This window comes from Pristiophorus japonicus, chromosome 5 (assembly GCF_044704955.1).
Source record: "Pristiophorus japonicus isolate sPriJap1 chromosome 5, sPriJap1.hap1, whole genome shotgun sequence".
In the NCBI taxonomy this organism is placed as follows: Eukaryota; Metazoa; Chordata; class Chondrichthyes; family Pristiophoridae; genus Pristiophorus; species Pristiophorus japonicus.
In genome coordinates, this window is record NC_091981.1 from 98,858,494 (window position 1) to 98,872,307 (window position 13,814).

Genomic DNA, 13,814 nt, shown 5'->3' on the forward strand with positions numbered 1-13,814 from the left:
CATTTGGTCCAGGCACAAACACAGCTTCAACAATGAGTTTTTGCTCCTGTACGGTGCTGTGAAGGCCATTCCAGGTAATTACTCTGAAGTAATTTCCTGTGAGTCTTGAACTTTCATTTGCTTTTAGTAAACCTGCATTTATAAATAAATCACTAGCTACTGTAAATTGCTGTTTGTTAACCTACAGAGTTTGACATCTGTTTTGAATGTGACACTGCAATCCAAAGCAGACTGGGTGTTGGAGATCAAGAGAAATCAGAACAATGGCTTCGTCCAATCCTTTAGGTGATTACATGCAGAGTTCTTTTTTTTTTTTTAATTCATTTTCCAGTACTTAAATCTATTTTCAAATACTAATCATTGCCTAAATTACCATTGGTTATTGTTCCTTCCACCTCATTCTATATTGCTGAAGCAGAAAAATCTCTAGTTCATTTCCCATAATCTAGTTCAGAGGAGCAAGCCAAAATATTACTTAAAAATCCCCATATCACCAAAAAGCTATGACTTTTCACGAGATGGAAACAAACCGGTTAGTGAAACAAGCACACCTGAGTCGAGATACTGAACCGCAGGGAGTATGCCACAGTACTCAACTGCAACCAACCATCATGGCAATATTTTTCAAAAAGAAACAATGAGTCAAAGTCTCCACATCTTGCTAGTGTACACTATTCATTGCAATATTTCCATGGTTTTATTGGGTACTAAAAAGTGTAGATTGGGACATTTGTTGTCCCCATAAGATAATGGCCATCTTGAGAAGCTGTCACTCACTAATCAGAATGCACAAGTAATGTAATGGTGTAAAATTGTTCAAGCTTGAACAGTATTTAGCGAATTAGCTTGAACACCTTTCTGAATTGGTATTTTGACCATTAAAAAAGGTGAATTAAAATGGTGCATTTGTGCTGTCGAGTGACCCAAGGTGGAAAACAGTGAACAAAGCTGTGTTGCATCACACCAAGGATCAGCTAAGTCAGTAAACTTTATCCCCCATTGTTATTCCAAATCAAAATAAAAAAGACTGCAGGAAAAATTCCACTGTGGACTGGTATTAATTGGTTTCCACCACCCAGGAAAGCAGCATTTATATAAAAATATGGTACCAGGGCATATTAACAGATGGGAGGTCAGCTTGAGGGGAAGCCAAGTTACTAGGAAGAGCACCAAACCAAGTGAGTCATGAAGGCATAATGGCAACCAAAAGAACAAGATATGTCAAATTTGCTACTCGTCTCCTTACTCTATTTACATATGCCTGGAAATGCAACAGCTACAGTGGGGAAACCCCTACTTAAATTACATAACTTCCAAAGCTTCCACGATATGGACATCCGATTTAACTGCTTTTTGTAAATATTCACTGCCATTACATTCCAGCACATTAACTTTAAAATATCATGAATATTTTCCCCAGCATGATTTGAATATATAAACCCAGTGCTTAGGTTATCAGCCTCAATGGCCACCCACTGAGGTAGAGGACAGTGTTTTACAGATTTTAGCAAGGCATAGATCATTCAAGTACTTCAGTTTAAAAAAAACCTACGGTATTATTTGAAGAAATCACTAATTTGGGGTCAAGAATATGATCATGTGTCAAATACAACTGGCAGCACTATCAAAATTGTACAAGATCTAATACTTCTTTTTCATTAGTGTGTCAATTTTTCTAGAGATTGTGTAATGTGAACTGCAGTTTAATTTTTGTCAAATTTACCATGCAAACAAATGCTTAAGTTTAAATAGTATCAAATCTCATGTCCCAACATGTTGTGTAATACAGCTTTCAGACACTGAATTTGGTGCTCATGAATACCAACCAGAATTAAAATACATCAATCCCATTTTTTATATTGAGATACACAGCAACTGCAAACTTAAATACCGGAATAGTAAATCACCTTCCGTTCTCAATGTCCCAGGTCACTATTTCTCAACAAAAAGGGGGTAATTAGTACTTGTTCCAAAGATGCCAGTAGATGTTGAGAATGGTTCAGTTGAAGCAACCTCCAATTCATAGCAGTGATTGGCCTTTACTCCAATAGTTCTGGCTGGGAATTCAATGGGAGTTGATGAAATCTGGGAGAACCCAAACTGTTAGTATATTAACAATCTTCCCCCATCACCATAGTTGAATAGATTACACCACTAGTGACAATGAACAGAAACAATGTGGGTGATTGACGGTCCCTTTTATTGCCTGATTGAAAGGATCACCAGTGATTTATAAGTTTAAAACTGTACAGTACAGTGTTACAGGATGTTAGAGAATGCCTTGAACAGGACACACATGGTTTAAAAAACCCACAGGTAGTTAAAAATTCAATTGCAACAGCAATGGTGCCACCATTTCCAGGTTGCTCAATCGAGAGACAAATCTACCCATCAATAAATAAGGCAGCAGATGCTGTAGCTGAAAGTTACTTGGCTGTGGCAGATTTGAGATAAGCTATCAAGTCTTCACGCTCACTCTTCTTCTTGAGACCTGCAAAGATCATTTTTGTTCCTGGGATATATTTCTTCGGATTCTCCAAGTATATCCTGAGTGTGTCCTCACCCCAGGTAATACCTACACAAAGACATGAAACATGAGCACCATCAAATGAAGAAAATGCAAAATAGATGGGACCCACCACTCCCATAAAACAGCTGCCCTCAAGAAACAGAAGGCTATCCTAATGCTAATGGTTCAACAGGTTTACACCATAAGCAACTGAGCCATGCGGAATTTGCCTGTTTAATCGGGGAGGACGGCTGAAGAGACATTACAATTGGTCGGAGTATCTCTGGATTTTAGGAGGGTCAGGGAAGCCACAGTCCCTACACTGGATCACTATCCAGCAACCACTGCTGAAAGTACACTAATGACATCTGTAGTCAAGGTTTCTTGCGTTCAGTCATGGTTCAAACATGAATAATCACTTGAGCAATGTTGTGGAAGATGTTCATGGAGCTGCATCCCATAAAGGAGTGAATTTAGGATGACAATGTATCTGAATGCACAAAGCATCTGTAACAGTGCAAATAGATGTAAACGGATACAATATAGTTGCAATTACGGTGACCAGGGTTGGGAACTGAATATGTAAGGATATTCGATATTCAGGAAGGGACAGGCAAAAAGGAAAAGGAAGAGGGGGTGGTGTGGCTTTGTTAGTAAAGGATGAAATCAGAGCAATAGAAAAGGATATTGGCTCAGAAAATCAAGATGTAGAATCAATCTGGATGGAACCAAGGGGCAGAAAACATTGGTGGGAGTTGTCTATAGGCCTCCAAACAGTAGTGGTAGTGTAGGGGACGGCATCAAGCAGAAAATTAGAGATGCACGTAGCAAGGGTACTACAGTAATCGTAGGTGACTTTAATATACATATAGACTGGCCAAACCAAATTAGTTTTTTTTTTTTAAAAAGACAAGTTGAGGAGCCTACTAGGGAACAGGCTATCCTAGATTGGGTATTGTGAAATGAGAAGGGGTTAATTAACAGTCTTGTTGTGCAGGGTCCTTTAGGGAAGAGTGACCATAAAATGATTGAATTCTTTATGAAAAGTGAAGTAGTCCAATCCAAAACTACAGTCCTAAATCTAAACTAAGGAAACTAGTAAGGTATGAGGAATGAATTGGCTATGATAGATTGGGAAGATTCATTAACAGGCATGATGGTGGATAGGCAATGGCTAATATTTAAGAAACGAATGCATGAATTGCAAGTTATACATTCCTTTCTGGTGTAAAAACACGAAAGGAAAAATGGCTAACAAAATAAATTAAGGATAGTATTAGATACAAAGTAGTTATACAAAGTTCCCAGAAAAAGTAGCAAGCCTGAGGATTGGGAGCAGTTTAGAATTCAGCAAAAAAAGGGGAAAAATATTGGAGTATGAGAGTAAACTTGCAAGGGACATAAAAACTGACTGCAAAAGTTTCTACAAGTACGTAAAAAGAAAGAGATTAGTGAAGACAAATGTAGGTCATTTAGACAAACGGGAGAATTTGTAATGGGGAACAAGGAAATGGCAGGACAATTAAATACTTTGGTTCTGTCTTCACGGAAGAGAACACATAACGTCTCAGAAATGCTAGGGAATCAAGGGTCTTGTGAGCAAGAGGAATTAAAGGAAATGATTATTAAGAAAATAGTGCTGGAGAAACTAATGGGACTGAAGGCAGATAAATCCCCAGGGCCTGATGATCTGCATCCCAGAGTACTAAAGGAGGTAGCCATGGAAATAATGGATGCATTGGTTGTCATCTTCCAAAATTCTATAGATTATGGAACCGTTCCTGCAGATTGGAGGGTGGCAAATGTAACCCCACTATTTAAAAAAGGAGAGAAAACGAGGAACTATAGACCGGTTAGCCCGACATCAGTAGTAGGGAAAATGCTGGAGTCGATGATAAAGTAAGTGATAACGGCACACTTAAATAATATCAACAGAATTAAATAAAGTCAACATGGATTTAGGAAAGGAAAATTGTGTTTGACAAATCTACTAGTTTTGAGGATGTAACTGATAGAATAGATAAGGGAGAACCAGTAGTTGCAGTGTATTTGGATTTTCAGAAGGCCTTTGATAAAGTCCCACACAAGAGGTTAGTGTGCAAAATGAAAGCACATAAGATTAGGGGTAATGTATTGGCATAGATTGAAAACTGACAGGAAACAGTAGGAATAAACAGGTCTTTTTCAGGGTGGCAGGCAGTGACTAGTGGGTGATTTGGATGAGGGAACCAAGTGTCATATTTCCAAGTTTGCTGATGACACAAAAGTAGGTGGGATTGTGAGTTGTGAGGAGGATGCAAAGACACTGCAAGGTGATTTAGATAGGTTGAGTGAGTGGGCAACACATGGCAGATGCAGTATAACATGGATAAATGTGAAGTTATCCACTTTGGTAGGAAAAACAGAAAAAGTATTATTTAAATGGTGATGGCTTGGGAAGTGTCGATGTACAGAGGGGCCAGGGTGTCCTTGTAACACCAATCATTGAGAGCAAACATGCCAGTGCAGCAAGCAGTTAGGAAGGCAAATGGTATGTTGGCCTTCATTGCAAGAGGATTTGAGTACAGGAGCAAGGATGTCTTACTACAGTTATACAGGGCCTTGGTGAAACAACACCTGGAGTAGTTTGTGCAGTTTTGGTCTCCTTACCCAAGAAAGGATATACTTGCCATAGAGGGATTGCAGCGAAGGTTCACCAGACCGATTCCTGGGATGGCAGGACTGTTGTATAATGAGAGATTGGATCGACTAGGCATGTATTCACTAGAGTTTAGAAGAATGAGGGGGGATCTCATTGAAACGTCTAAAATTCTGACTGGGTTGGATAGACTGGATGAAAGGAGGATGTTTCCCCTGGCTGGGAAGTCAAGAACAAGGGGTCACAGTCTCAGGATAGGGGTTGGAAATTTAGGACAGAGGAGGAGAAATTTCTTCACTCAGGAGGGTAGTGAACCTATGGAATTCCCTACCACAGAAGGCCATGGAGGCCAAGTCACTGAATATATGATACAGACAGAGACACAAAAGGCATCAATGGGTATGGGTAAAAAGCAGGAATATGGTGTTGAGATAGAGGATCAGCCATGATCATACTGAATGGCAGTGCAGACTCGAAGGACCGAATGGCCTACTACTGTCCTATTTTTTATGTTTCTATGACATGTGAAAATGTAATGAGAATGGAGGACTTTGTGCTCAAGGAATGAACTGTAAGCAATATGCATCTGAAGGTCAGATATAACTGAGGGAATTCTTCCACACATACGCAATTTCCTTTATTATTTCAATATCTTAAAATCAGTCATCTTTAACTTCCTGGGAATTCAATCCACGTTTACCTGGTCTATTACAGCTCACTCCTTTATCTGGATGAATAGTCACTGGACTGCCCCTCCACCAGACCAATACACTTGGCCTAAAGTGTGATTGTCCAAGATACCATTAGCATCAGATCAATCTTTGCACCTGCAAGCTAGCCTTTAATGACATGTACCTGGACCACTAAACTCAGTTATCACCTACCCCACCATTTAGACTGTATTTCCAACTTTAAGTGTACCACCTCAATTACATGGAACTGCATCTGCCACTAATTAATTCAAGTCCTTTTTTAAAAAAAAACAACTTGCTGTACTCTTCACAATTCACCAAAACCACTCACTTTGTCTCATCTTGAAGCATGGATATACTCCCCTATATAGAAACTTACAGCACACTGACCAATTTCATTGGCACCAACTCTTGGACCCATTCACCTACTTCTTCCACATATCCTTTTCCTTACGATTTATCCACTTTTTATGGATTCTGCTTTCACCTCTGTTTCTGGTAGGACATTCTACATCCCAACAGCCCTCTGCATAATAAAATTATCTTATTGCTCCCTTCATTCTTTTGAAGACCTTAAATTTATAACCTTAGTTATCAAAACTCAACCAGTAGAAATTTCTCATCAAATCCCTTTCATTTTGAAAAAAAAATCAGATCTCCATGTAATTTTTGTTCTAAATGAAAAGCTCCCATTTAATAGTGGATTCTAGGAGGTGACAAAAAGCATGGAATGAGAATTTCAGCAGATAAGCTAACATGGAGAAAGGCAATGCTACGAAGGCGAAAGTCAGCAATCTTTATTATGAAGGGGATAAGGAGTTGGAAACTCAACTTAGGTTGAATAGGACACCAAGGCTGCAAAGAATCCAAAACAATGGCTGGAGAGGATATTATTATTATTTTTTTAATTTGTTCATGGGATGTGGGCATCATTGGCAAAGCCAACATTTATTGCCCATCCCTAATTGCACCTCAACAGAGCCAGGACCAATATCCTCGCCGGGGGGGGGGGGGGAGAAAGAGAAAGAGATGGGGATTTAAGCAAGCTTGGCAGGGGGGTGGGAACCAGAGAGCATTGTTAGAGGGGAGAGAAGCCAAGTTGGAAATGGAAGGCAGAAGATTAGTAAGTGAGTTTGGAAGACAGAAAAAAAAAGGCTGGAAAATAGACAAGGCAGTTTGGCAATGTTAAATGGTATATACTTTAATGCAAGTAGTCTAGGGAATAAGGCAGATGAGCTGAGAGCACAGATAGACATGTGGCATTGTGACATTATAGCCATTACTGAAACATGGCTGAAAGGGCAGCTCAACATTCCTGGTTACAGGGTTTTCAGGCGGGATAGAACAGGGTTTAAAAAAAGGAGGGGGGGGGGGGGTCGCAGTATTGATTAATGAAACAATTACAGATGTGAGGAGGGACGATATGTTGGAAGGATCAAATGAGGCCATATGGGTGGAACTAAAAAACAAAAAAGGGGCACACTGCTGAGAGTATACAGTCCAAGGAAGATAGAAAAGCAAATTTGTAGGAAAATTTCTGACAAGTGCAAAAACAATAGGGCAGTAATAGTGGGGGATTTCAATTACCCTAATATTACCCGGGATACTCAGTGTAAAAGGTACAGAGGGCACAGAATTACTAAATTGTAATCTGGAGAATTTTTTTTAGCTAATAAATAGCAAGCCCAACAAGAGGCTGGGGGGGGGGGGGGGGGGGGGGGGTGAAGGGGTGAAGGAGGGGGGGGGGGGGGGTGCCAGTTCTGGATTTCGTGTTCGGGAATGAAGCTGGGCAGGTGGAAGGAGTAGCAGTGGGAGAGCATTTTTGTTGTAGTGATCATAATTCAGTTAGTTTTATCATAATTATGGATAAGGACAAAGAAAAAACAGGAGTACAGGTTCTAAATTTGGGGGGGGGGGGGGAGGAAAAAGAGAAAAAGAGGCCAATTTTATTAGGCTGAGAAGTGATTTACCAAAAGTGGACTGGAAGCAGTTACTTGAAGGTAAATCAGTGTCAGAGCAGTGGGAGGCATACAAGACGGAGGTACATGGAGTTCAGGGTAAACATGTTCCCACAAAGAAAAAGGGTAGAACTGCCAAATGTAGAGCCTTCTGGAAGGTGCATACAAGGCAAGATAAGGCAAAAAAGGAAGCCTTTGTCAGACATCATGAGCTCAATACTGCAGGAAGCCTAGAAGAGTATAGAAAGTGCAGGGGTGAAATTAAGAACGAAATTAGGAAAGCAAAAAAGAGGACATGCAAGTAGAATCAAGGAAAACCCAAAGATGTTTTACAATTACATAAAGAGCAAGAGAATAGGACCTATTAAGGATCAAAATGGTGATGTGTGTGTGTGGGTAACATACTAAATGAATACTCTGTGGCTGTCTTCACAAAAGAGGGGGATGATGCCGATGTTGAAGTTCAGGAAGAAGGTATTGAAATATTAAACAGGATAAACAGAGGAAATTTTAAGGGGTTTAGCATCCTTGCAAGTAGATAAATCGTCATCGGGACTGGGTGAAATATATCCGAGGCTACTAAAAAAAAAAGTAAGGGAGGAAATTGCAGAGGCTCCTGGATACAGGAGTTATGCCAGAGGATTGGAGAACTGCCAACGTTGTACCATTGTTTAAAAAGGGATAAACCAAGTAATTAGAGGCCAGTTAGTTTAACCTCAGTGATGGGCAAATTACTGGAATCAATTCTAATTTCAGAAAGACAGATCAATCAAGATCAGTCAGCATGGATTTGTTAAGGGAAGGTTGTGTCTGACTAATTTGATTGAGTTCTTTGGAGGTGGTAACAAGGAGGGTCGATGAGGGCAGTGCATTTGATGTAGTTTACATGGATTCTAGCAAGGCTTTTAACAAGATCCCACATGGTAGGCTGATCGAAAAAGTAAAAGCCCATGGGATCCAAGGGAAGAGTGGCAAATTGGATCCAAAATTGGCTCAGTGGCAGGAAGCAAAGAGTAATGGTCGCAGGGAGCTTTTGTGACTGGAAGGTGGTTTCCAGTAGGGTTCCACAGGGCTCAGTACTCGGTCCCTTACATCTTGTAGTATATATTAATGATTTAGACTGAAATGTAGGAGACATGATAAAGAAATTTGCAGATGATACAAAAATTGGCCGTGTGGTTGACAGACTGCAGGAAGATATCAATGAACTGGTCAGAAAAGTGGCAATGGAATTCAATCCGGAAAAGTGTGAGGTAATACATTTGGGGAGGAGCAACAAGACAAGGGAATACATAATACAAGGGAGGCGTGGAGCAACAGAGGGACGTTGGAGTGTATGTCCACAGATCCCTGAAGGTAGGACAGGTCAATAAAGATAAAGATAGTTAAAAAGGCATATGGAATGCTTTCCTTTATTAGCTGAGGCATAGAATACAAGAGCAGGTAAGTTATGCTAGAACTGTATACAACATTAGATAGGCTACAGCTCGAATACTGCGTGCAGTTCTGGTCACCACATTGCAGGAAAGATGTGACTGCACTGGAGAGGGCACAAGAGGAGATTTGAGGATGCTGCTTGGTCTGGAGAATTTTAGTTATGAGGAAAGTTTGGACAGAGGAGGCTGAGGGGAGGCCTTATTGCAGTGTATAAAATTTTGAGGGCCTAGATAGAGTTGATAGGAAGGACCTATTTCACTTAGCAGACAGATCAATAACCAGAAGGCATAGATTTAAAATAGTTGGTAGAAGGATTAGGGGGGTGAGGCAACATTTCTTCACCCAGAGGGTGATGAGAGTCTGGAACTCAGTGTGGTAGAGGTAGAGGCAGAGACCCTCATCACATTTAAAAGTACTTGGATGTGCACTTAAAGAGCCATATCCTACAGAGCTATGGACCTAGTGCTGGAAGGTGGGAATAGGCCATATAACTCTTTTGACCGGCAGACACGATGGGCCGAATGGCTTCCTGTGTCATTATTTTCTATGATTCTATGAATGTCCAGTCAAGGCCAGCCATACCTACTGCTACCAAAAGATCTGGTTACCTAGATGAATAAGCATTTACTGTCTTCAGAGATGCAATTGCTTGAGAAATGTGCCAATATTTAGAGGCATTCTGTGCTTCTGACTGCAGCACAGTGGAATGCAAATTGGAGATTATAGGACCAAAACTTAGATGTTAAGGAAATCTCAAGACATACAAAGATGGGACAAATGGGAACAAACTAAAAAGTACACAACATTGAATAAAGGGAAAACAATGGTCATGTTAAAACTTCAAGCGCAGCAAATTAATTTGCAAGTTTCATTTGATGCAGTCTTTACACACATGCTCAACTGCAAATCTTATTCCCATTCTCTCCAAGAGTCATTAATTCCACTCCTTAGTTTCTCAGATTTTAATTCCTAGTGTATAAATGCTGTTGAAAAACCTTCAATTAATAGCAACTACCTACCCAATATCAAATGTCTGAATTAAGCTTAATCTGTATTTTCTGAACAATTTACACATGCATGTAAAAAGAACTTTCAGGTAGCAACTAGTTTTAATACTTCCACAATGAACTATTCAATTTGACAGTTCGTTCACATTTAACATAAAATGGACATATTTCTATCTCAGTTCAAACATTAGTCAACAATTCAAAAGCTGCCATAGAATGAAGTACCTGAAGCCTCACTTTTCAAGCCATCTATTAAGATACCGTCACATGCTGTCTGTATCCAACTTATGTAACTAATTATAGATTTGACTGTTAAGAGTTGCTACTTCAAGTAGCTGAAGTAGCAATCTGCATCTAAAACAACTTGCCTTTGTTTTTGTTTGCGTCTGTGTAAGAAAATCCTTCAGCCTGCCCAGTCTTGCGTCCAAATAAACCAGACAGGTTTGGCCCAGTCTTGTGTTTGCCTCCATTTTCAACAGTGTGACATTGTGCACATTTCTGAACAAAGACCTTCTTGCCCTTCTCTACATCACCCATTTTGCTCTGTAGTTACTTGAGCTAAGATAGGAAGGGAGAAAGTATTAGTCAAACAGCAGCACTGCCTACATCTATTAGTGACTTTGTGATAGCTCTGCCTCCATTGTGAAAGTTCAACCATTAAAAGCACTAAATTAGTATAGTGCATCTAAAAAACAAACATTCACATTCTAAACTCATAAGGATGCAGTTATTTGCACTGTGAACATGCTCTGATTGGCTCTCCATTATCACATGACCCAATTGCTGATTGGTCCCTTGGAGAATAAGCCACACAGAATTCTCTCTGGGATGTGTAATTGGAATCACCCAGCCCAAGTTGAGTGACTCTGCAAAGTGTAATTCGAGCCATTCTGACTTCAGAACCCAGAGAGGATAGAGCTCCACCAACCCAGCAAAAGCCTCGAGTTCCTGATCCCATCCCAGCCCAAGTGCATGCCGCCCTCAGCTGAAGTTGCTGACACCCCCAATCCAAGTTCACCACCACCCCCCCAGGACTTGGTGAGTTAGGATATGAGCAGCAGTAGAATTTGGGATGAGCTCAAGTTTATCGATCATGGAAAATGGGAGGCCAGCCAGGAGAGCATTGGAATAGTAAAGTGTAGAAGCAACAAAGACATGGATGAAGGTTTCAGCAGCAAACGAGCTGAGACGGGCCATTTTAGAGGCAGAAGCAGGTGGTTTTGGTGATAGAGCACAGCAAATGTGGAGGAAGCTCATCTCAGGGGTCAAGTAGAACACCAAGGTTACGAACGTTCTGGTTCGGCCTCACAGTAGCCAGGGAGCGGGATGGAGTTGGTGGCTAGGGAACAATTGCGGGGACCAAAGTCAATGGCTATGGTCTTCCCATCATTCAGTTGGAGGAAATTCCTGCTCATCCAGTACTGGATCTAGTCAAGCAGCATGATAAATCAGATAGTACAGGGGTCAGGAAAGGTGATGGAGAACTGGGTGTTTTCAGCATATACATGAAATCTGATGCTATGTTTTCAGATGATGTCACCATGGGCCAACAAGTCAATAAGAAATAGGAGGGGGACCAAGAATAGATCCTTAGGGAACTCCAGAGGTAATGGGGCAGGAGCAGGAAAATACATCATTGCAGGTGATTCTCTCACTGCAGCCAGACAGATAAGAATGGAATCAGGTGAGGGCTGACTCACCCAGCTGGATGACAGGAGAGGTGTTGGAGGAAGATGGTGTGGTCAACAATGTCAGAGGTCTTTGCAGACAGGTAGAGAAGGAGAGATAGATAGTTTACCACAGTCAGTCTCATGGGATGTCATTTGTGACTTTGATAAGGGCCATTTCATTGCTGTGGCAGGATTAAAGCGTGCATCCTTCATTCTCAAAAGTAATTTATAAAGCTATCAAAGCAATTTTCTTTAAATAAAAGAATGCTGACTTGCGGTTTTATTTCTAACTTTAAATTCAACATGCATGTTCACTTCACAGCTTGAAACAAGCAGAGGAAAGATTAAAGGACAAACTCAAGGTCATTCTAAATCCTAACGTGGGTCAAAAAATCCAATTATTTTAAGTTTTCAAGTGCCTTTAAACACTAAAATCCTCAATCGTGGACAGAATGAGATACCGGAAATGAGACAGTGAATCATCATGAATCAGGCAAGGAGGGGGACTCAAGGTTGCTGAAGTCAGCAAGTCACCAATACTGAAACTGCACAAGGTGAAACAAGCGATTGCACAAGGTGAAACAAGGAGATTTAAAAAGGGCAACGGACTTGAACCAAAGACCCGGAAACGACTACTGCCCGGTACTACACAACGTGCTAGGGTTATTTTGTAGCAGTTTAGTGACATTCGGCCTAGAGTTGCTGCCCTTCACTTCCCCAAATTCAGACAACCAGCCACGTATCGGAAACACTGGGACACTTTCACTTTCTTTAACTCACACCGACTAGAGTAGCGACAGTTATTAACCCTTTTTTTTAAAAAGACACAAGGTTATATTTTTGCGGCGCAGTAATTCCCGCCCAAACCTGCAGGTCTGATCTCCATGTCTCGAATCTCAGTTTTTTAAAGCGCGACAAGCAACTCACATTGGAACAAATCCCGGGTAAGCGGACTTGTCGATCCGCAGAATCAGCCCTCACCCTGAAACACAAGCCGCCAGCAGACAGGCGGGAGACACGAGAACTTCCTGCACACCCAGGGGCAACCTCCAAACTCAATACTCACCCGCAATGCCGGTTTGAAACCAAGTTTCCTCACTAGTTGCGACAATACGTTTCACATTAAAAAGGTTAAACGTGCTGAAACATTGAGATTCCAGGCCACTGCTTCTGGTGACCGGATTCAGGAGGAAGGAAGGGAAGGTCATCGGCCCCACAAGTAACTCCGGCCTGCCGGTTTCACTGCACCGCAGCCCCGGGCATTTGGTGTGGAGAATGAGAGCCACAGCCTCTGTAACTATACAGCGGGGCGCTATCCCCGCTCACTGCCTGCCGGCTAGCCCAATCTCGCTCTCCGAGCCCACACCTGTCCTTGTGCTAACGCCGGGCTCCATGCTCACCTCACAAGCACCCGCCGCCTCGTTCCCATTTACTCCCCTATCGCCACTCCAAATTCAGCCTCACCTCACCACTTGTCCTCAAGGTCGTCCACGCCGTTCCGGCAAGCCGCAGGACTTTATCAGCAGCTTCAAGTGTGGCTGAGAGAGCAGGAAGTGGCGCCTCTAAAGCGTCAGCACTGAAGCCGGCATTGAGCCTGTCAATCACCAGCCTGACCCCGCCCCGTAAGACATCATTTTAAAAAGACATGCATTTCAAAAGCGCCTTTCGCAGCCAATGAAGTACTTTTGGAGTGAAGTTACTTGTAATTTACAACAAATGTACATTCCTTTAAGGCACAAAAAAACAAACAGGTCCAACCGTGGCAAACACGAGAAGTTAAAGATAGTATTAGATCAAAGGAAGAGGCTTATAATGTTGCCAAAAAGAGTAGTAAGCCTCAGGATTGGGAAGATTTTAGAATTCAGCAAAGGAGGACCAAGAAATTGATAAAGAAAGGGAAAAC

General features: G+C 41.5%; 1 protein-coding gene across 3 annotated transcripts; it reads right to left on the minus strand.

The window, feature by feature from the left end:
- Window positions 1-2,181: 2,181 nt before the first annotated feature.
- LOC139264403 (cytochrome c) lies at window positions 2,182-13,483 on the minus strand. 3 transcript variants are annotated; one of them, XM_070880800.1, is made up of 3 exons: window positions 13,376-13,483; window positions 10,610-10,799; window positions 2,182-2,575 (listed from the first exon to the last, which is right to left on the minus strand). In XM_070880800.1, exons 2-3 carry the CDS (start codon window positions 10,776-10,778, stop codon window positions 2,427-2,429), a joined length of 318 nt encoding a protein of 105 aa, XP_070736901.1. In that variant the 5' UTR covers window positions 10,779-10,799; window positions 13,376-13,483; the 3' UTR covers window positions 2,182-2,426. The 3 variants fall into 3 exon arrangements, with proteins under 3 accessions (XP_070736901.1, XP_070736902.1, XP_070736903.1); XM_070880801.1 differs by having other exon boundaries at window positions 13,312-13,408; XM_070880802.1 differs by lacking the exon at window positions 13,376-13,483 and adding an exon at window positions 12,978-13,275.
- Window positions 13,484-13,814: the final 331 nt, after the last annotated feature.

Coding starts and splice junctions, on each gene's coding strand:
- LOC139264403 (XM_070880800.1), bottom strand. CDS start 10,778: ATGGGTGATGTAGAGAAGGGCAAGAAGGTCTTTGTTCAGAAATGTGCA. Junction 2,576..10,609: donor AGACGCAAACAAAAACAAAG/GCAAGTTGTTTT, acceptor GTCTTTGTGTAG/GTATTACCTGGGGTGAGGAC.